General features: G+C 46.5%; 1 protein-coding gene across 7 annotated transcripts in view; it reads left to right on the top strand.

Annotated features, from left to right (window-relative positions):
- The window catches only part of Marchf2 (membrane associated ring-CH-type finger 2), a 29,315-nt gene extending 14,736 nt beyond the window's left edge, over positions 1 to 14,579 (top strand). For 2 of the 7 annotated variants that reach the window (XM_027418033.2, XM_027418034.2), the window contains exons 3-6: positions 734 to 929; positions 7,259 to 7,468; positions 13,732 to 13,812; positions 13,957 to 14,579. In XM_027418033.2, coding sequence (XP_027273834.1) covers positions 734 to 929; positions 7,259 to 7,468; positions 13,732 to 13,812; positions 13,957 to 14,115 — 646 coding nt within the window. In that variant the 3' untranslated portion in view covers positions 14,116 to 14,579. Of the gene's footprint in view, positions 1 to 733; positions 930 to 7,258; positions 7,469 to 13,731; positions 13,813 to 13,906 lie in introns of all 7 variants that reach the window. The other 5 variants (XM_027418035.2, XM_027418036.2, XM_027418038.2 and 2 more) reach the window with 5 other exon arrangements.
- The last annotated feature ends 417 nt before the right edge of the window (positions 14,580 to 14,996 follow it).

The following is a 14,996-nucleotide window of genomic DNA, read 5'->3' on the forward strand; positions in this document are numbered from 1 at the left end:
ATGTTGCACCCATAATGAGGAAGCTTAGGACTCAGAGAGATGAATGTTTGTGTTCAATTTGCTTTTTCCTTTAAAAATTATTAGCGTGTGGGTGTATACATACCCCTGTGTGCATCCCATGGCATATGTGTGGACATTAGAGGACAGCCTGAGGAGTCCATTCTCTTCTTCCAGCATGTGGGTCCCAGGGATTCGGCTCAGGCCATCAGATTTACCAGCAAGCACCTTTATCCACGGAGCCATCTGTGTCCCTGCTTCCTCCTTTATGTTCAGTCCATGTTTCTGATGGGTCTTCCCACTTCTGTTAACCTAATTTAGAAAATCTGTTACAGACATGCCCAGAGATTTGTCTCCAAGGTGATTATTCTACATCCTGTCAGGTTGACAGTATAAACCATCAGAGGGATCATCAAGAGTGGATAGTTAGGAATATCATGATAGCATTTCATCAAAAGGAGAGCATTAGGCAGGCAGGTGAACAGGATGTTCACTCTGTGCTAAAAAGGGCCCGCAATAGCTCTGGGGAGGAAACACATGGCCCACCAATGGGAGTTTGAAAAAAAACTATCAGAAAAGAGGACATCTGGAGCTGGGTTGCTGAAAGTTGAGTAGTAATTTACCAAACAGCAACCTGGGGTGAGGGTGGGAGAGACAGTGAGCTTGCAGTGATGCTGGTATAAGCAAGAAGCCCCACCATCTATCATTCACAAGTCTTAACTCTGTATCTTTCCAGTGACTGTCCCTTCTGCCGAATCTGCCATGAGGGAGCAAATGGAGAGAACTTGCTGTCCCCATGTGGCTGTACCGGCACGCTGGGAGCTGTGCACAAGAGCTGCCTGGAGAAGTGGCTGTCTTCCTCCAATACCAGCTACTGCGAGCTGTGCCACACTGAGTTTGCAGTTGAAAAGCGGCCCCGACCTCTCACAGAGGTATATTGCTGGGGGGAAGACTGGGCATCCAGAAAGGAAGAAGGGCAGTTTGGGGACTAGAGGTAGCTGCTCAGGCTTAGCCGGGGAAGCTGATTATGTCCCTGCCAGTGCTGGGAGGGATCTGCTGTTTGTGGGAACCTGACTGACCAGAGGCTGCAGGTCTGCAAACCTCATTCTGTCATATTCTCTCTCTCTCTCTCTCTCCATCTCCTTCTGTCCTCTCTGATTGTTTTTTTGTTTGTTTGTTTGTTTGTTTGTTTTTTGGTTTTTCTAGACAGAGTTTCTCTGTGGCTTTGGAGAGGCTGTCCTGGAACTTGCTCTTGTAGACCAAGCTGGTCTTGAACTCACAGGGATCTGCCTGCCTCTGCCTGGGATTAAAGGCATGCACCACCAACCCAGCTTGCTTTGTTTTTTTTTGAGGCAGGGTCTCTCTAAGTAGCTCTAGAACTGACCTAGCACTCTGTGAAGACTAAGCTGATCTCATAGAGATCAGCTTGCCTCTGCTTCCCAAGGGCTGGAATTAAAGGTGTGCATCACCATACTATGCTATTATTTTCTTCTTTTGGGAGGAGGGGTTGAGACAGGGTTTCTCTGTATAGGTCTGGCTATCCTGGAATTTGATCTGTAGATCAAGCTGGCCTCAAACTCAGAGATCCACCTGCTTCTGCCTCCCAAGTTCTGGAATAAAGGCATGTGCTACCACTGCCCAGCTTATTTTCTTCTTAAATTTTTTATATATATTTTATGTGCATTGGTGTTTTGCTATTGGTATCAGGTCCCCTGGAACTGGAGTTACAGACAGTTGTGAGCTGCCATGTGGGTGCTGGGAATTGAACTGTGGTTCTCTGTAAGAGCAGTCAGTGCTCTTAGCTGCTGAGCCATCTCTCCAGTCCCTTAAAAATATGTTAAAAATTAATTACATGTGTGTAGGTCGGAGGACAACATGCACAAATTAGCTATCTCTTTTCCCCATGTGGGACCTGGGATAAAACTCAATTTGTCAGGCTTGGCAAGTGCCTTTACTTGCTGAGCCATCTCACCAGGTCTGTCTCTCTCTCTCTCTGTCTCTCTCTCTCTACCCATCTATTCATCTATTCATCAATCTATCAAATATCTACCTACCTACTATGCCCCAGCTGGCCCAAAGCTTAGAATCCTCCTGTCTCAGCCTCCTCTGGGTACCAGGGTTACAGGCATGTGCCATGAAGCTCAGATCACCAAGCATTTGAACACCTCTGATGTTCCCAGTGTTTTGTCAGGTGTTGGGACTCCCCAGTCACCAACCCACTGTTGATAATGTCCATGTGATCTCCAAACAGACTGGTAGGAACAGTTAAGAGTTAATGTTACTCTTAGTAACCTCAGTTAATGCAATTAAGAACATCCCTTGCAGGCAGGCCCACAGGCCACCCTGACCTGGACACTCCTTCCTGAGACTCCCATCCCAGGATTCCAGATTCTGTCAGTTTGACCATTGACACCAAACATCCCAAAAGGAAATGTTGAAGGAGTGGGGTGTGTACAGAGCAACATTTAGGGATCAAGAGCAGTCTTAGGAGCTGGGAAATAGCCCAGTGTATAAAATACTTACCATACAGGCACAAGGCCTGAATTCAAATCCCCAGAACCCACATAAAGCCAAGTGTAGTAGCTCATTTCTGTATTCCTCATGTTCCTGAGGCAAGATAGGAGGTGGAGATAGAATCCCTGGGTACTCACTGGCCAGCCAGCCTGGTATATACAAGAGGAAAACATCAGGAGACCATATTTCAAACATGCATTCCTGGATTCATGAACCAACCCACAAACATACACAAAGATTGAGCGTGTGCCGGTGAGGGAGAGGCTTTGACTGGAGGTGAATCCCCAAGTTGAGACCTGAGGGATTAAAACAGGAATTTAGAGAGCCTGGGAAGAAACTAGTCCTGGCAGAGAACACAGCAGTAAAAGGCCCTAAGGCCAGGAGGAATAGGTCAAGCTAAGAAAAGAGGTGGGGCTGTAGCGCATGGTGGAATGCTCACTTGGCATACAGGAGGCCCTGAGTTCAGTCTGCAGAATCCTGTAAGAATTCCAGCACTTGAGAGGTACAGGCAAGGGGATCAGAACTGGGAGGTCATCCTTGACTGCATAGGGGGTTTGAAGCCAACCTGGGCTATATGAGACCTCTTGTGTTACACTACTCTTGGGAATAAGCGAACAAAATCTGAGATATTTTGTTTGAGCAAAAAAAAAAAAAAAAAAAAAAAAAAAAAAACCAAGACGGCTGAGTGGTTAAAGTGATTGCCCTGGAAGCATGAGGATCAGGAGTTCAGACCCCCTGGAATGCATGGTAATGTCAGATAGGTGTGGCAGCTGCTTGTAATTATAGCCTGGGGAGGCAGGAATCCATGAGCTCAGGGTTTGATTGAGAGAACCAACTTCAGTGAATAAGGTGGAGGACAGATTGAGGATAGTTCTTGACATCATCCTCCACAAGCTGTGTGTGCCCACACTCACATGCACACACAGCACACACTCCCATGCAGACACTTTGTACCCCGATATGTGTGCACACATGCACACACATGTACACACATACACAAAGGAAAAAAATAGGGAGGAGGAAAAGAGTGGCTTCAGGAGAGATGACAGTGGTGACACCTGACTTTGTGCAGCACACAAACACTTGGACTTTGGCCTGAGCATGACAGTTGGGATTGTGAATGTCCCCAGGTACTTGCTGTTTTATTGATATCACCCTGTCATACGATGGCTTAGAACCCCAGAGTAGATCTCACCTGGGGGAAGTGTGAGAAGCAATGCAAAATCCTGAGACCAGGAAGTACTGCCCATATCAGTCAAGGCCACTATAGGTCGCTTGGGAGACCTAAGTAAAGCCTCCAGTCCACCTGGGAGCTGGGCTCCAAGGAGACAGTGAGAGGGACCAATGTCTACACACACCATCCCCTACCCTTGACTCAGCTCAGCATGCCAGTTTAAAAGGCCCCGAGGTAGGGTCTTTGTGTCTGATGCTCCTGTAGTCTGGAGTGCTGTCTCCCTTCCCACCCTTCTGTCCACTCGCAAGGCCTTTAACTCCCTGGCCATCCTCCCCATTTTTAAAAACTGCTTTGCTCTGTGTGTGCACATGTTCAGGCAGGGACGTGCACACATGTGTGGCACAGTACACGTGTGGAGGATGACCTGCAGGGAGGGAGTTGGTTCTCTCCTACCTTTATGTGGGTTCTGGGATGGAACGCAGGTCATCAACCTTGTGTGACAAGTGCTTTACCTACCAAGCCATCTTGCTTGCCCCCAACTTTCCCTGTGTCATATGTCCCTCACTAGCATAGGAGAACAGGCCCCTTTCTGTTGCCTTCCCTGAATTTTTTTTTTTATGAGCTATACTTGTTTCTCTTGGTCCACCATCTTTGGGAGGTTATAAGACATAGTGACAAAGGGTGCTTGGGCCTTCAAGTAGCACTATCTAGGTTCTAGTCCTGACTGGATTTGTGGGCTACAGGATGAATAATCCTTATTCAAAATTCTTGGGCTGGTTGTGGTAGCACACACAGGTAGATATGCCAAAGATTCAGAGACAGAAGGATCACAGAGTCAATCCAGCCTGAATAACACCAAGGCCTGGGGTCAGTAGTTCATTTGGGAGGTGACTGGAACATATATAAAGCCCTGGATCTGATCCTTAGCCCTTCATAAACCCTGTATGGTACCACACACCTATAATCCCACTGAGGAGGTGGTGGCATGGGGTTCAGAAATTCAAGACCAGCTTTGTCTGTATATTGTTGAATTTGTTCAGCCTACTCTACATGAGCCCCTGTCTTGAAAAAAAAAAAAAAAGCTTTTAGGCTGGAGAGATAGCTTAGAGGTTAAGAGCACTGGCTGTTCTTCCAAAGGTCCTGAGTTTAATTCCCAGCAACCACATGGTGATTTACAACCATCCATAATGAGATCTAGTGCCCTCTTTTGGTGTGCAGGCAGAACAGTGTTTACTTAATAAATAAATAAATCTTAAAAAAAATCCAAAAAAAACCAAAACTTGGGACCAGAGTGATTTTAGTTTTGAGAGTTCAGGATTTGGAGTGTTTTCATGGATAATATGAGGTATTTGGGATCCAAACCCACTCATATTTCATATATAGATATCTCATCCTGAAAGTAGGTTTATACAATGCTTTACTTCAGTTAATTGTTTTCTTGTATTGCTGGGCTTGGAATCCAGGGCCTTGCTTACACTGGGCAAGTATTCCCCCACTGAACTACATCCCTAGCCCATAGTGTCATGGAGTCAACATATATGGTGTCAGTTCTTTCTCTTTCTCTCCCTTCCACCTCTCTCTCTGGAGAGAGATGACTCAGCAGTAAGATCACTTATTGTTTTTTTGGAGGACTGAAGTTCAATTCCCAGCACCTACATCAGGCTGCTCACAGCTGCTTGTAACTCTAGGTCCAAGAGATCTGACTCCCTCATCTAGGCTTCATGGCACCCACATACAAGTGCACATACACACATATATACATACATACATGTGTGTACACATGTAAAAATGTATCAGTCCTTTTTGTATTGTTTTTTGAAATAGGGTTTCTCTGTATAATCCTGGCTGTTCTGGAACTCACTATTTAGAAGGAGGAGTTTATTGGGGGCTTACAGTTTCAGAGGGTGAGTCCGTGATCATCGTGGCAGGGAGTGTGTGGCAGGTAGGCATGGCTCAGTATTTAGAGCTTACAGTTTTTCTGCAAGTAGGAGACAGAGCAGGACTAACTGGGAATAACGTGGCCTTTTTTTCCCCCCCAAGACAAGGTTTCTCTATATAATTGCCCTGGCTGTCCTGGAACTCACTTTGTAGACCAGGATGGCCTCGAACTCACAGAGATCCTCCTGCCTCTGCCTCCTGAGTTCTGGGATTAAAGGCGTGCACCACCACTGCCTGGCTTAATGTGGGTTTTTGAAAGCCTGCCCCCAGTGATAACATCTCCTCCAACTAGGCCAAACCTCCCAATTCCTTAAGAGTTGTACCAACCAGGAACCAAGCATTCAAATATATAAGCAAGCATATGTGAGCCACTCTCATTCCACCCACCCCTCTATATGTCTGTCTGTGTATCCAGGATGGGTCTCACATAGCCTAGGAGGACCTCAAATTTTCAGAAGCTGACCTTGAAGTCATGATCCTTCTCCCTACATTGCTCAAGTATTGGGGTTACAGGTGTGTGCCACCACACCTCCATCCCCTTTGCTTCTTTCTTTTCTAGAGTGGTATTAGTAATTGAACCTAAGACCTCACTCATGCCAGGCAAGTGCTGTACCATTAAATTATATCTCCAGATATACTATTTTAAATAATTTGGAGCTGGACATTGTAATACATTCTCAACATTTAGGAGCAGAAAGGTCAGAAGTTCAAAGTCCATGTGGGTTGCCTGAGACCCTATCTCAGAAAACAGGAACAGCCATCACGGTGGTGACACTGATTCTGGTCGTGCTGGCAGTGGTGATGGTGATGGCGATCATGGTGATGATGTATATATAAAACAAGTTCATGGCATGGAAATTTCTACTGGCAGTGCCATGATGACATTTTAAAGATTTGTTTTTAAGCTGGGCATAGTGATGTACACCTTTAATCCCAGCACTGAGGAGGCAGAGGCAAGACTTCTGTGAGTTTGAGGCCAGCCTGGTCTACATTTCGAGTTCCAGGACAACCAGGACTACATAAAGAGACCCTGGCTCAGAAAACAAACAAACAAACAAAAAGGGATTTATTTTTATTTTTTTATTTAGGTTATGTGTGTATGTCTCTCTCTGTGTGTGTGTGTGTGTGTGCGTGTGTGTGTGTGTGTGTGTGTGTGTGTGTGTGTGTGTGTGTGTGTGTGTCACTTGTGTGCAGGTGCCCACCGAGGCCAGTAGAGGGCATGGGATCCCCTGGAGTTACAGGTGGTTGGTTGTGAGCCTTTGACATAGATGGTGGGAACAGAACTCTAGTCCTTTGGAAGAGTAGCAAGTGCTCTTAACTTCTGGCCCAGCTCTCTAGTTACCCTCCTCCACCCACTCATCTGCTGGTGTTTTAGAAGTTTCAGATTTTAGAACATTTTGGATTGTGGATTTTCAGAATAGGATAGTTAGTCTGCTCTAGCTCTGTGAATTTGCATGAATATGTTAACTCCTCTGTTGCCTCCATTTGTCCATCAGTAAAATGGGGGCAAGCATTCACCAGACTCAGTATTATTTTTCAAAAAAGGATCGCGCTCCAGACTTACAGCCCACCCCATCCCATGCCTTCTGCAGCAACCCTCCACATAACCCCTCTCCCTCATCTGCTCCCCTGCAGTGGTTGAAGGACCCAGGGCCTCGCACTGAGAAGCGGACATTGTGCTGTGACATGGTGTGCTTTGTGTTCATCACACCACTGGCCGCCATCTCAGGCTGGCTATGCCTGCGAGGGGCCCAGGACCACCTCCGTCTGCACAGCCGGCTGGAGGCTGTGGGGCTCATTGCCCTCACCATCGCCCTTTTTACCATCTATGTGCTCTGGACACTGGTGAGTGTGTGTGCCCAGGTGGGTGGGCTCAGCTGGGATCCCTGGGCTCTGAGTGAGTGTTGCTTCCACTGGAAGTGGTCCCTCAGCTCACCCTGGCTATTGCTCCAGGTTGGCAGTGTAACACCAGTCCAGGGACACCCTCAGCCAACAGTGAACCTTTTGCTCCAAATCTAATCAGGATGGGTCGGGTGAGAAGAAGGGGGACAGAGCAGCAAAAGGCTGAGGCGAGGAGGAGATTGGGGGAGAGTGAGGTGGAGCAGGTACATATTAAGTAACTGAGGGCAGGTGAGGTATCACAGCAGTAAAGGAGCTGGCCCCAAGTTTGACTCCCTGGAACTGTGTGGTAGAAGGTGAGGGCTGACTCCCTTAGTTATGTCCTACCATAAGGGTGCCGTGGCATATGCTGGCCCAGAAATAACTATATAGATGTATCAAAAATATAGAATAAAAGCTTTCCAGCCAGGCGTTGGTGGTGCACGCCTTTAATCCCAGCACTAGGGGAGGCAGAGGCAGGTGGATCTCTGTGAGTTCAAGGCCAGCCTGGTCTACAGAGTGAGTTCCAGGACAGCCTCCAAAGCTACACAGAGAAACTCTGTCTCAGCCCTGCCCCCCCCCAAAAAAAAAAAGAAGAAGAAAGTTGAGGGCACATGAAATGGCCCTCATTTGCTGCCAAACCCGATGACCTGATTTAATTCCTGGGACCCACATTGGGGGAGAGAACAGACTTCTACAAGTTGTCCTCTGACTTCGACATCTATACCCCACTCCACCTCATACAATAAATAGATGAAAAATCCCGAAGAAATTTAACCAGGGCTAGAGAAATTCCTCAGGGGTGCATGTGCAAGCCGCTAGGTTAAATCCCTAGCACTACAAACAGACAAGACAGAAGCCAGCTGCAGTGATTCTTGCTGCCTGTAATCTCAGTACTCAGGAGTCTGAGGCAGGGTGATGGCTAACAAATTTAAGGCTGGTTTTGGCTGTGCAGTGAAACCCTGTCTCAAAATGAAATAAATAGATACATAGGTAAACAAATACATAAATAAGGCCAGGTGTGGTGGGGCATGCCTTTAATCCCTCATCGAGGAGGCAGAGGCTATGCCAGCCTGGTCTACATACAGAGTTCCAGAATAGCCAGGGTCACATAGAGAGACCCTGCCTTAAAAGGAAAATAAATAAATAAATAAAAATGAGGATAGAGCTATTAAGAAATTAACTGGGAGCTGATAGTGACAGAGCATGAGTCCTCCAGGAGCTCAGGGCCAGTCTGGGCAACATGGGACAGTCCCATCTAAAGAAATTGAGCAGAGAATGAGGGATTGAAGCCCAAATAAAGGGCTGGGGCATGGCTCAGTCGATACAGTGCTTCCTGCCATGCCCGGAGCTTTGGGTTCTAGTCCCTAACACCACATACACCAGGTGTGTTCACAAACACCTGACTGAGGAGAATCAGAGTTGGAGGCCAACCTGACTCCATGAGACCCTGTCTCAAAAAACAAAACAGGGTTGGCAAGATGGCTCAGTGGGTGGAAGCGCTTGCTGGGCAAGCCTGGCAGCCTGAGTGCAGTCCCCAGAACCCACATAGGTAGAAGGAGAAAACTGACTCCGGAAAAGTTGTCTTCTGTCTTTTACACGAAGGCCCCCTAACAAAAATAATATATATATTTTTAAAATTTTTAAGACAAAATAAGTCAGGAAAGATTATATGAGACATACTGATTGAAATTGAGGGGTTGGGGTATGGCCCCATGGTAGGGAACCTTGCTGGCATGTATTAGGCCCTAGCACAGGAAATAAACAGACAATGAGTGTGGAAAGGGTACCCTACAAAATGTACTGGTTTCTATATGCCGGTGAAAAATTAAACTAAAAAAATAGTTGTGAGTTAATAGCTTGGTGGGTGAGGGCCATTGTCTTTAAGGCTGACAAGCTGACTTCAGTCCCCAGGATCTCCACAGTGGAGAGGGAGAGCTGACTCCTACAAGTCATCCTCTCATCTCCATACATGTGCATACACCAGTGCATGCACATGTGTGCACATACACACACTGTAAAATGTAATAAGAGTACATTTAAAAGTAGAAAGAAGAATGGAAGAGAATGGAAAGGGTGAGGGGTGACATAGACAACACTTAGACTATTACTAAGACAGTAGGGGTGCCACTAAAACAAGCAGTGACATCTTTGATCAGAGAGGAAGTCCTTGCACTTTCCTGTTTACCAGCTATGAGCCATTCTTCATATCAAGAAATGGTTCCCAGCCGGGCGTTGGTGGTGCACGCCTTTAATCCCAGCACTCGGGAGGCAGAGGCAAGCGGATCTCTGTGAGTTCGAGGCCAGCCTGGTCTCCAGAGTGAGTGCTAGGATAAGCTCCAAAGCTACACAGAGAAACCCTGTCTCGAAAAACCAAAAAACCAAAAAAAAAAAAAGAAGTTGTTCCCAGAAAGAGAGAGGGAGGAAGGGAGGGAAGGGGGAGAGAGAGAGGGAGAGAGAGAGAGAGAGAGAGGGAGAGAGGGAGAGAGGGAGGGAGGGAGGGAGGGAGAGAGAGAGAGAGGTTTTGAACTCAGTACATAGCTGATGATGGCTTTGAACTTCTGTTTGTTCTTTTGTTTGTTTGTTTTTTGTTTTTGTTTGTTTGCTTGCTTTGCTTTGAACTTCTGATCTTCCCAATTCTCTCACCTTCCCAGTACATGGTTGACAGGTATGTGCTACCACACACTTAGGTAAATGCTGTCACAACTAAGCCTCATCCCCATCCCTGACAGGCTCTTTTATAAGACAGGATCTCAGCCCAGGCTGGTCTTGAACTCTTTGTAGTTGTGCTGTTCAGCTTCCTGAGTGCTGGGATTAGAGACACGATCTACCATGCTCACATTGTTTAGTGCTGTTTCAGGCATCTTAAGCACTGCCACTGTTTGCACAACAAGTTCTCAGGATGCATTCCTGTCGTAAGGGACACATTTTAAAATATATTAATAGCATAAAATACATATGTACTGTTTTATACCTGCTTGTTTTTATTCTTTGATAGTATCCTTTAAAAAGAAAAGGGGGCGCATACCCAGAATAACTATTCATCGTGTTTGTGCACCATTTAATCAGTCCCTTTGACTAACTCTGGGACTTTTGGCAATGTGGGGGATTTTTCCCCCCTGTTGCTAACAGTAATTTGAGCCACTACCTATGAAGTTCTTTCTCCTTTCCTTTTTCTCTCCTTCCCTCCCTCCCTTCCTTCTTCCTCTTTTCTTCCTGTGGTGCTGGGGATAGAACCTGGAGACTTGAGTATCCTTAGCAAGTGCTTTACCATGGAGTTAGTCCCTAGCACCCACAGAGTATTTTATGTATTCATAGGTATGTGTGTGCAGAAGTGCACACATGTACATAGATGTGGGGGCCCGATATTGAGTATCTTTCTCAATCGCTGTCCATCTTACTTGTAAAAGTTTTTATTACATTCACTTATTTTGTTTGTTATGTGTGAGAGAGCACATGTGCTGTGACATGTCTGTGGAGGTTGTAGAGGACAGCTCGAAGGAGTCTGTTCTTTCCTTCTACCATTAGGGCTTGGGGGTTGAATTTGAGTCATCAAATGGGATCAAGAACCCTTATCCTCTGAGCCATCTCTTCAGCTCATCCACTTTTTTTATTTAATTTTTTTTTCTGAGACAGGGTTTCTCTGTGTAGCTTTGGAGGCTGTCCTAGAACTTGCTCTGTAGACCAGGCTGGCCTGGAACTCAGAGTGCTGGGATTAAAGGCATGCACCACCACTGCCTGGCTCACTATTTTTATTTACTTATTTATTTTTTGAGATGTGGCCCTTGCTGGCCTGGAAATTGATATGTATACCAGTGTGGACTGAAACTCACAGAGATCCACCTGCATTTACCTTTCAAATGCTGGGATTAAAGGTGTGTGCCACCACCACCTGGCTTGATACCCGTGTTTTATTTTTTATTTATTTATTTTGGTTTTTCAAGACAAGGTTTCTCTGTGTAGCTTTGGAGCCTATCCTGGCACTCGAACTGGAGACCAGGCTGGCCTCGAACACACAGAGATCCGCCTGCCTCTGCCTCCCGAGTGCTGGGATTAAAGGTGTGCGCCACCAACGCCTGGCAATGCCCGTGTTTTAAAAATAATTTTAACATTACATTTATTTGTGTGTGTGTGTGTGTGTGTGTGTGTGTGTGTGTGTGTGTTGGTTAGATGACAGCATATCAGTGTTGGTGCTCCACTGCCCACACTGTATATAGGTCCTGACTCTCAAATTCAGGTTCTAGTCTTTATGGCTTGTTTTAGTTAGGGTTTCTATTGCTGTGAAGAGACAACCATGACCACAGCAGCTCTTGTAAAGAAAAACATTTAATTGGGTGTCTCACAGTTTCAGAGATTTAGTTCATTGTCATGGTGGGAAGCAAGGCAGCATGCAGGTAGACATGGTGCTGGAGAAGGAGCTGAAAGTGCTTACTTACATCTTGACTCATAGGCAACAGGAAGTAGTCTGAGACACTGGGCAGTATCTTGAGCATATATGAGACCTCAGAGTCCACCTCCTCAGTGACATACTTCCTCCAACAAGACCACACCAACTCCAACAAGGCCACACCTCCTAATAGTGCCACTCCCTTTGGGAGCCATTTTCTGTCAAACCATCACAGTGGCCTTTACCCACTGACCCATCTGGTCAGCCTTTTATTTGAGACGGAGTCTCTCACTGTACCTGGGCACATTTTTTTGGCTAGACAGAATGGCCAAAGATCTCTAGAAATCTGCCTGTCTCTAACCCCCAGCACTGGTGTTACACATACATCCCAGGATGTCCAGTTTTTATGCAGGCATTGGAGTTTGAACTCAGATCCTCACAATTGCACAGTGTGGCTTTATCAACTGAGCCATTTCCCCAGTCAGAGTCTCTTGTGTCCAGGATGACCTTGAACTCCTGATCCTCACATCTCTTACTTCCTAACTACTGGGATGTCACATGTGTACCACCACATCTGCTTTATGTGGTGTCGGGTGGAACCCTGGACTTTGTGAGTGCTGGGCACTTTCCCAACTATGCTACACCGCCAAGCACTAGTGTACATCTTCCGATTGCCCCTCTGTTCTCCACCCATTTGTCCCTCTCCACTCCAGCACCCCTGGTAACCACCCATCTTTTTACTGTCTCTATAGTTTTTCCTCTTCTGGAATGTCATGTACTTGGAGTCATACAGCATGTAGCCACTTCAAATTGGTCTCTTTCAGTTGGTTATTTGAATTTGTTTTCTCCATGCTGCATCATGGCTTGATGGCTTTTGTTGTTGTTCCATATTGAGGATTGAACCCAGACCTCTCACATACTAAGCAAGCTGCCACTTCCAAGCTACATTCCCAGCTGCTTTTTTAAAAAATATTTATTTATTATGTATACAGTATTTGCTTGCATATATCTCTGAAGGCCAGAGGAGGGCACTAGATCTCAGTATAGATGACTGTGAGCCACCATGTGGTTGCTGGGAATTGAACTCAGAACCTCTGGAAGAGCAGGCAGTGCTCTTAACCTCTGAGCCATCTCTCCAGCCCCCCCCCAGCTGCTTTTTTATGTTATTATTTTGAAACAGTGTCTCAATAAGTTGCCCAGACAGGCCTTGAACTCACTCTGTAGTCCTGACAGATGTTAGACTTGTGATTGTCCTGTTTTAGTCTTCTGAGCAACTGGGGTCACATTCCTGCAGGGTAAATGGTACTCGGTAGAATCCAGTGCCTCTCACATGCTTGACAAGCACTTTACCACTAAGCTGTAGCTCCAGCTCTCACTTCCTTTAGTCTCTCTCTCTCCCCTCCCCTCTCTGTGTGTTGTGTGTGTGTGAGTGTTTGTAAGCATGTGTGTCTGTATTTATGAGTGTGTATGTGTGGGTATATTTGTGTATGTGTGTGAGTGTTACCATCCAGTGAGTTCTAGCCTCCCCTCCCTAGTTTTGGGGTGACAGAACACAGAATCATGCTCAGCTTTTTACATGGATGCTGAGGATTTGAACTCAGGTCTTCAAGCTTGCACAGCAAGTACTCTTACCCACTGAGCCATCTTCCCAGTCCCTTAAACATACCATCATTTTTATTCTCTTACCCATGAAGGGACAGATTGCTTCTAGGTTGGGCAATTGTGTGATTGCTTGCGGTTAAATAATCCCAAGAGACTGGTAGGACTCCATTCTCATCAGCCATACGAGGGAAGAGCCTTGCTCCCCACTGGGGTCAAGGTGGTGGATCCCTCACTTTTACAGGACTCGCTGGGTTCAAGGTGGTGGATCCCTCACTTTTACAGGACTCAAAGCTTATCAGAGTATCCTCAGAGGACCAAACGGGTGAGTGTATTCACAGTCTACAGGAAATGCCCAGATGTGGTACTGCTTCTAGGTTTGGCCTATGGCAAATGCCGGGGCCCCTTTCCTCCCCCAGGGTGGAGGCCTGTCTCTACCTTCCCACCCACTGCAGGACTGCCCCCGCAGGTCTCTTTCCGATACCACTGCCAGCTGTACTCAGAATGGAGGAAGACCAATCAGAAAGTCCGCCTGAAGATTCGGGAAGCAGATGGCTCCGAGGACCCCCACCACTCCTTGCTGGCTGCTGGACTCTTAAAAAAGGTGGCAGAGGAGACCCCTGTGTGAAGACCTGGCTGGCAGAGCCCTAAGGTAGTGGAAGGCCAGCGGCAGATGACAGTGCCCTGGTGTTTGGAAGGATGGAAGCTGCCCGACCTTTCATGCACAGCCATGACGCTTCTCAGACCAAGAACCACAACAAGCAGAACCTGCACTGTGCTCCTGTGTGAACATATTTTCAAGGGTTTTGTTTTACACATTGTTGTACACAACAAGGACAGATGGACAGACCCTAGCTTTGGATGGAGCAGGCACCCTTATCTCATTCTGAGATCTTTTTGACACTTCCTTGGCCAGCAGCTTTGGCTGCTTGTGTCAAAGGTGCCCCTTGGGCTAGAAGGTTCCAGCGAGCTTCTTGCACTACTCTGCACCTGGCCGGCTTGCTTTACTGGCACTCGACTTTATAAAGTTGCACTGCATTTCAAAAGCCCACTCCTGAATGAATAAAAGGAGCCCTTGCTGGCTAACATGGACTGGTCAGTTACATTTCTAAGTTGCTCCAAGTGAGTGAGTCTATGGGGGCAAAAGGTGTAAAATGCTTGGCTTGTTTTGAGGGAATCTGTTATGAAGCTGTTTTAGTTTCTTTTCTTATTTCTATGATAAAGATAAAAGCAACTTAAGTGGAGGTGCAGTGATGGCTCAGTAGTTCAGAACACTGGCCACTCTTGAAAAGGACTGTGTTCAATTCCCAGCACTCATATGGTAGCTTGCAATTGTCTCTAACGCCAGTTCCAGGGGATCCAGTGCCCTCTTTTGGCTCCCACTGACACTGCTCACATATGGTGCACATACATACATGCAGGCAAAATACCCATACACATAAAATAAATTTTAAAGAAAGGCGACTTAAGGGAGAGAGCATTGATTTTTGCTCACAGCTCCAGGTACAG

This window comes from Cricetulus griseus, chromosome 5 (assembly GCF_003668045.3).
Source record: "Cricetulus griseus strain 17A/GY chromosome 5, alternate assembly CriGri-PICRH-1.0, whole genome shotgun sequence".
NCBI lineage: Eukaryota > Metazoa > Chordata > Mammalia > Rodentia > Cricetidae > Cricetulus > Cricetulus griseus.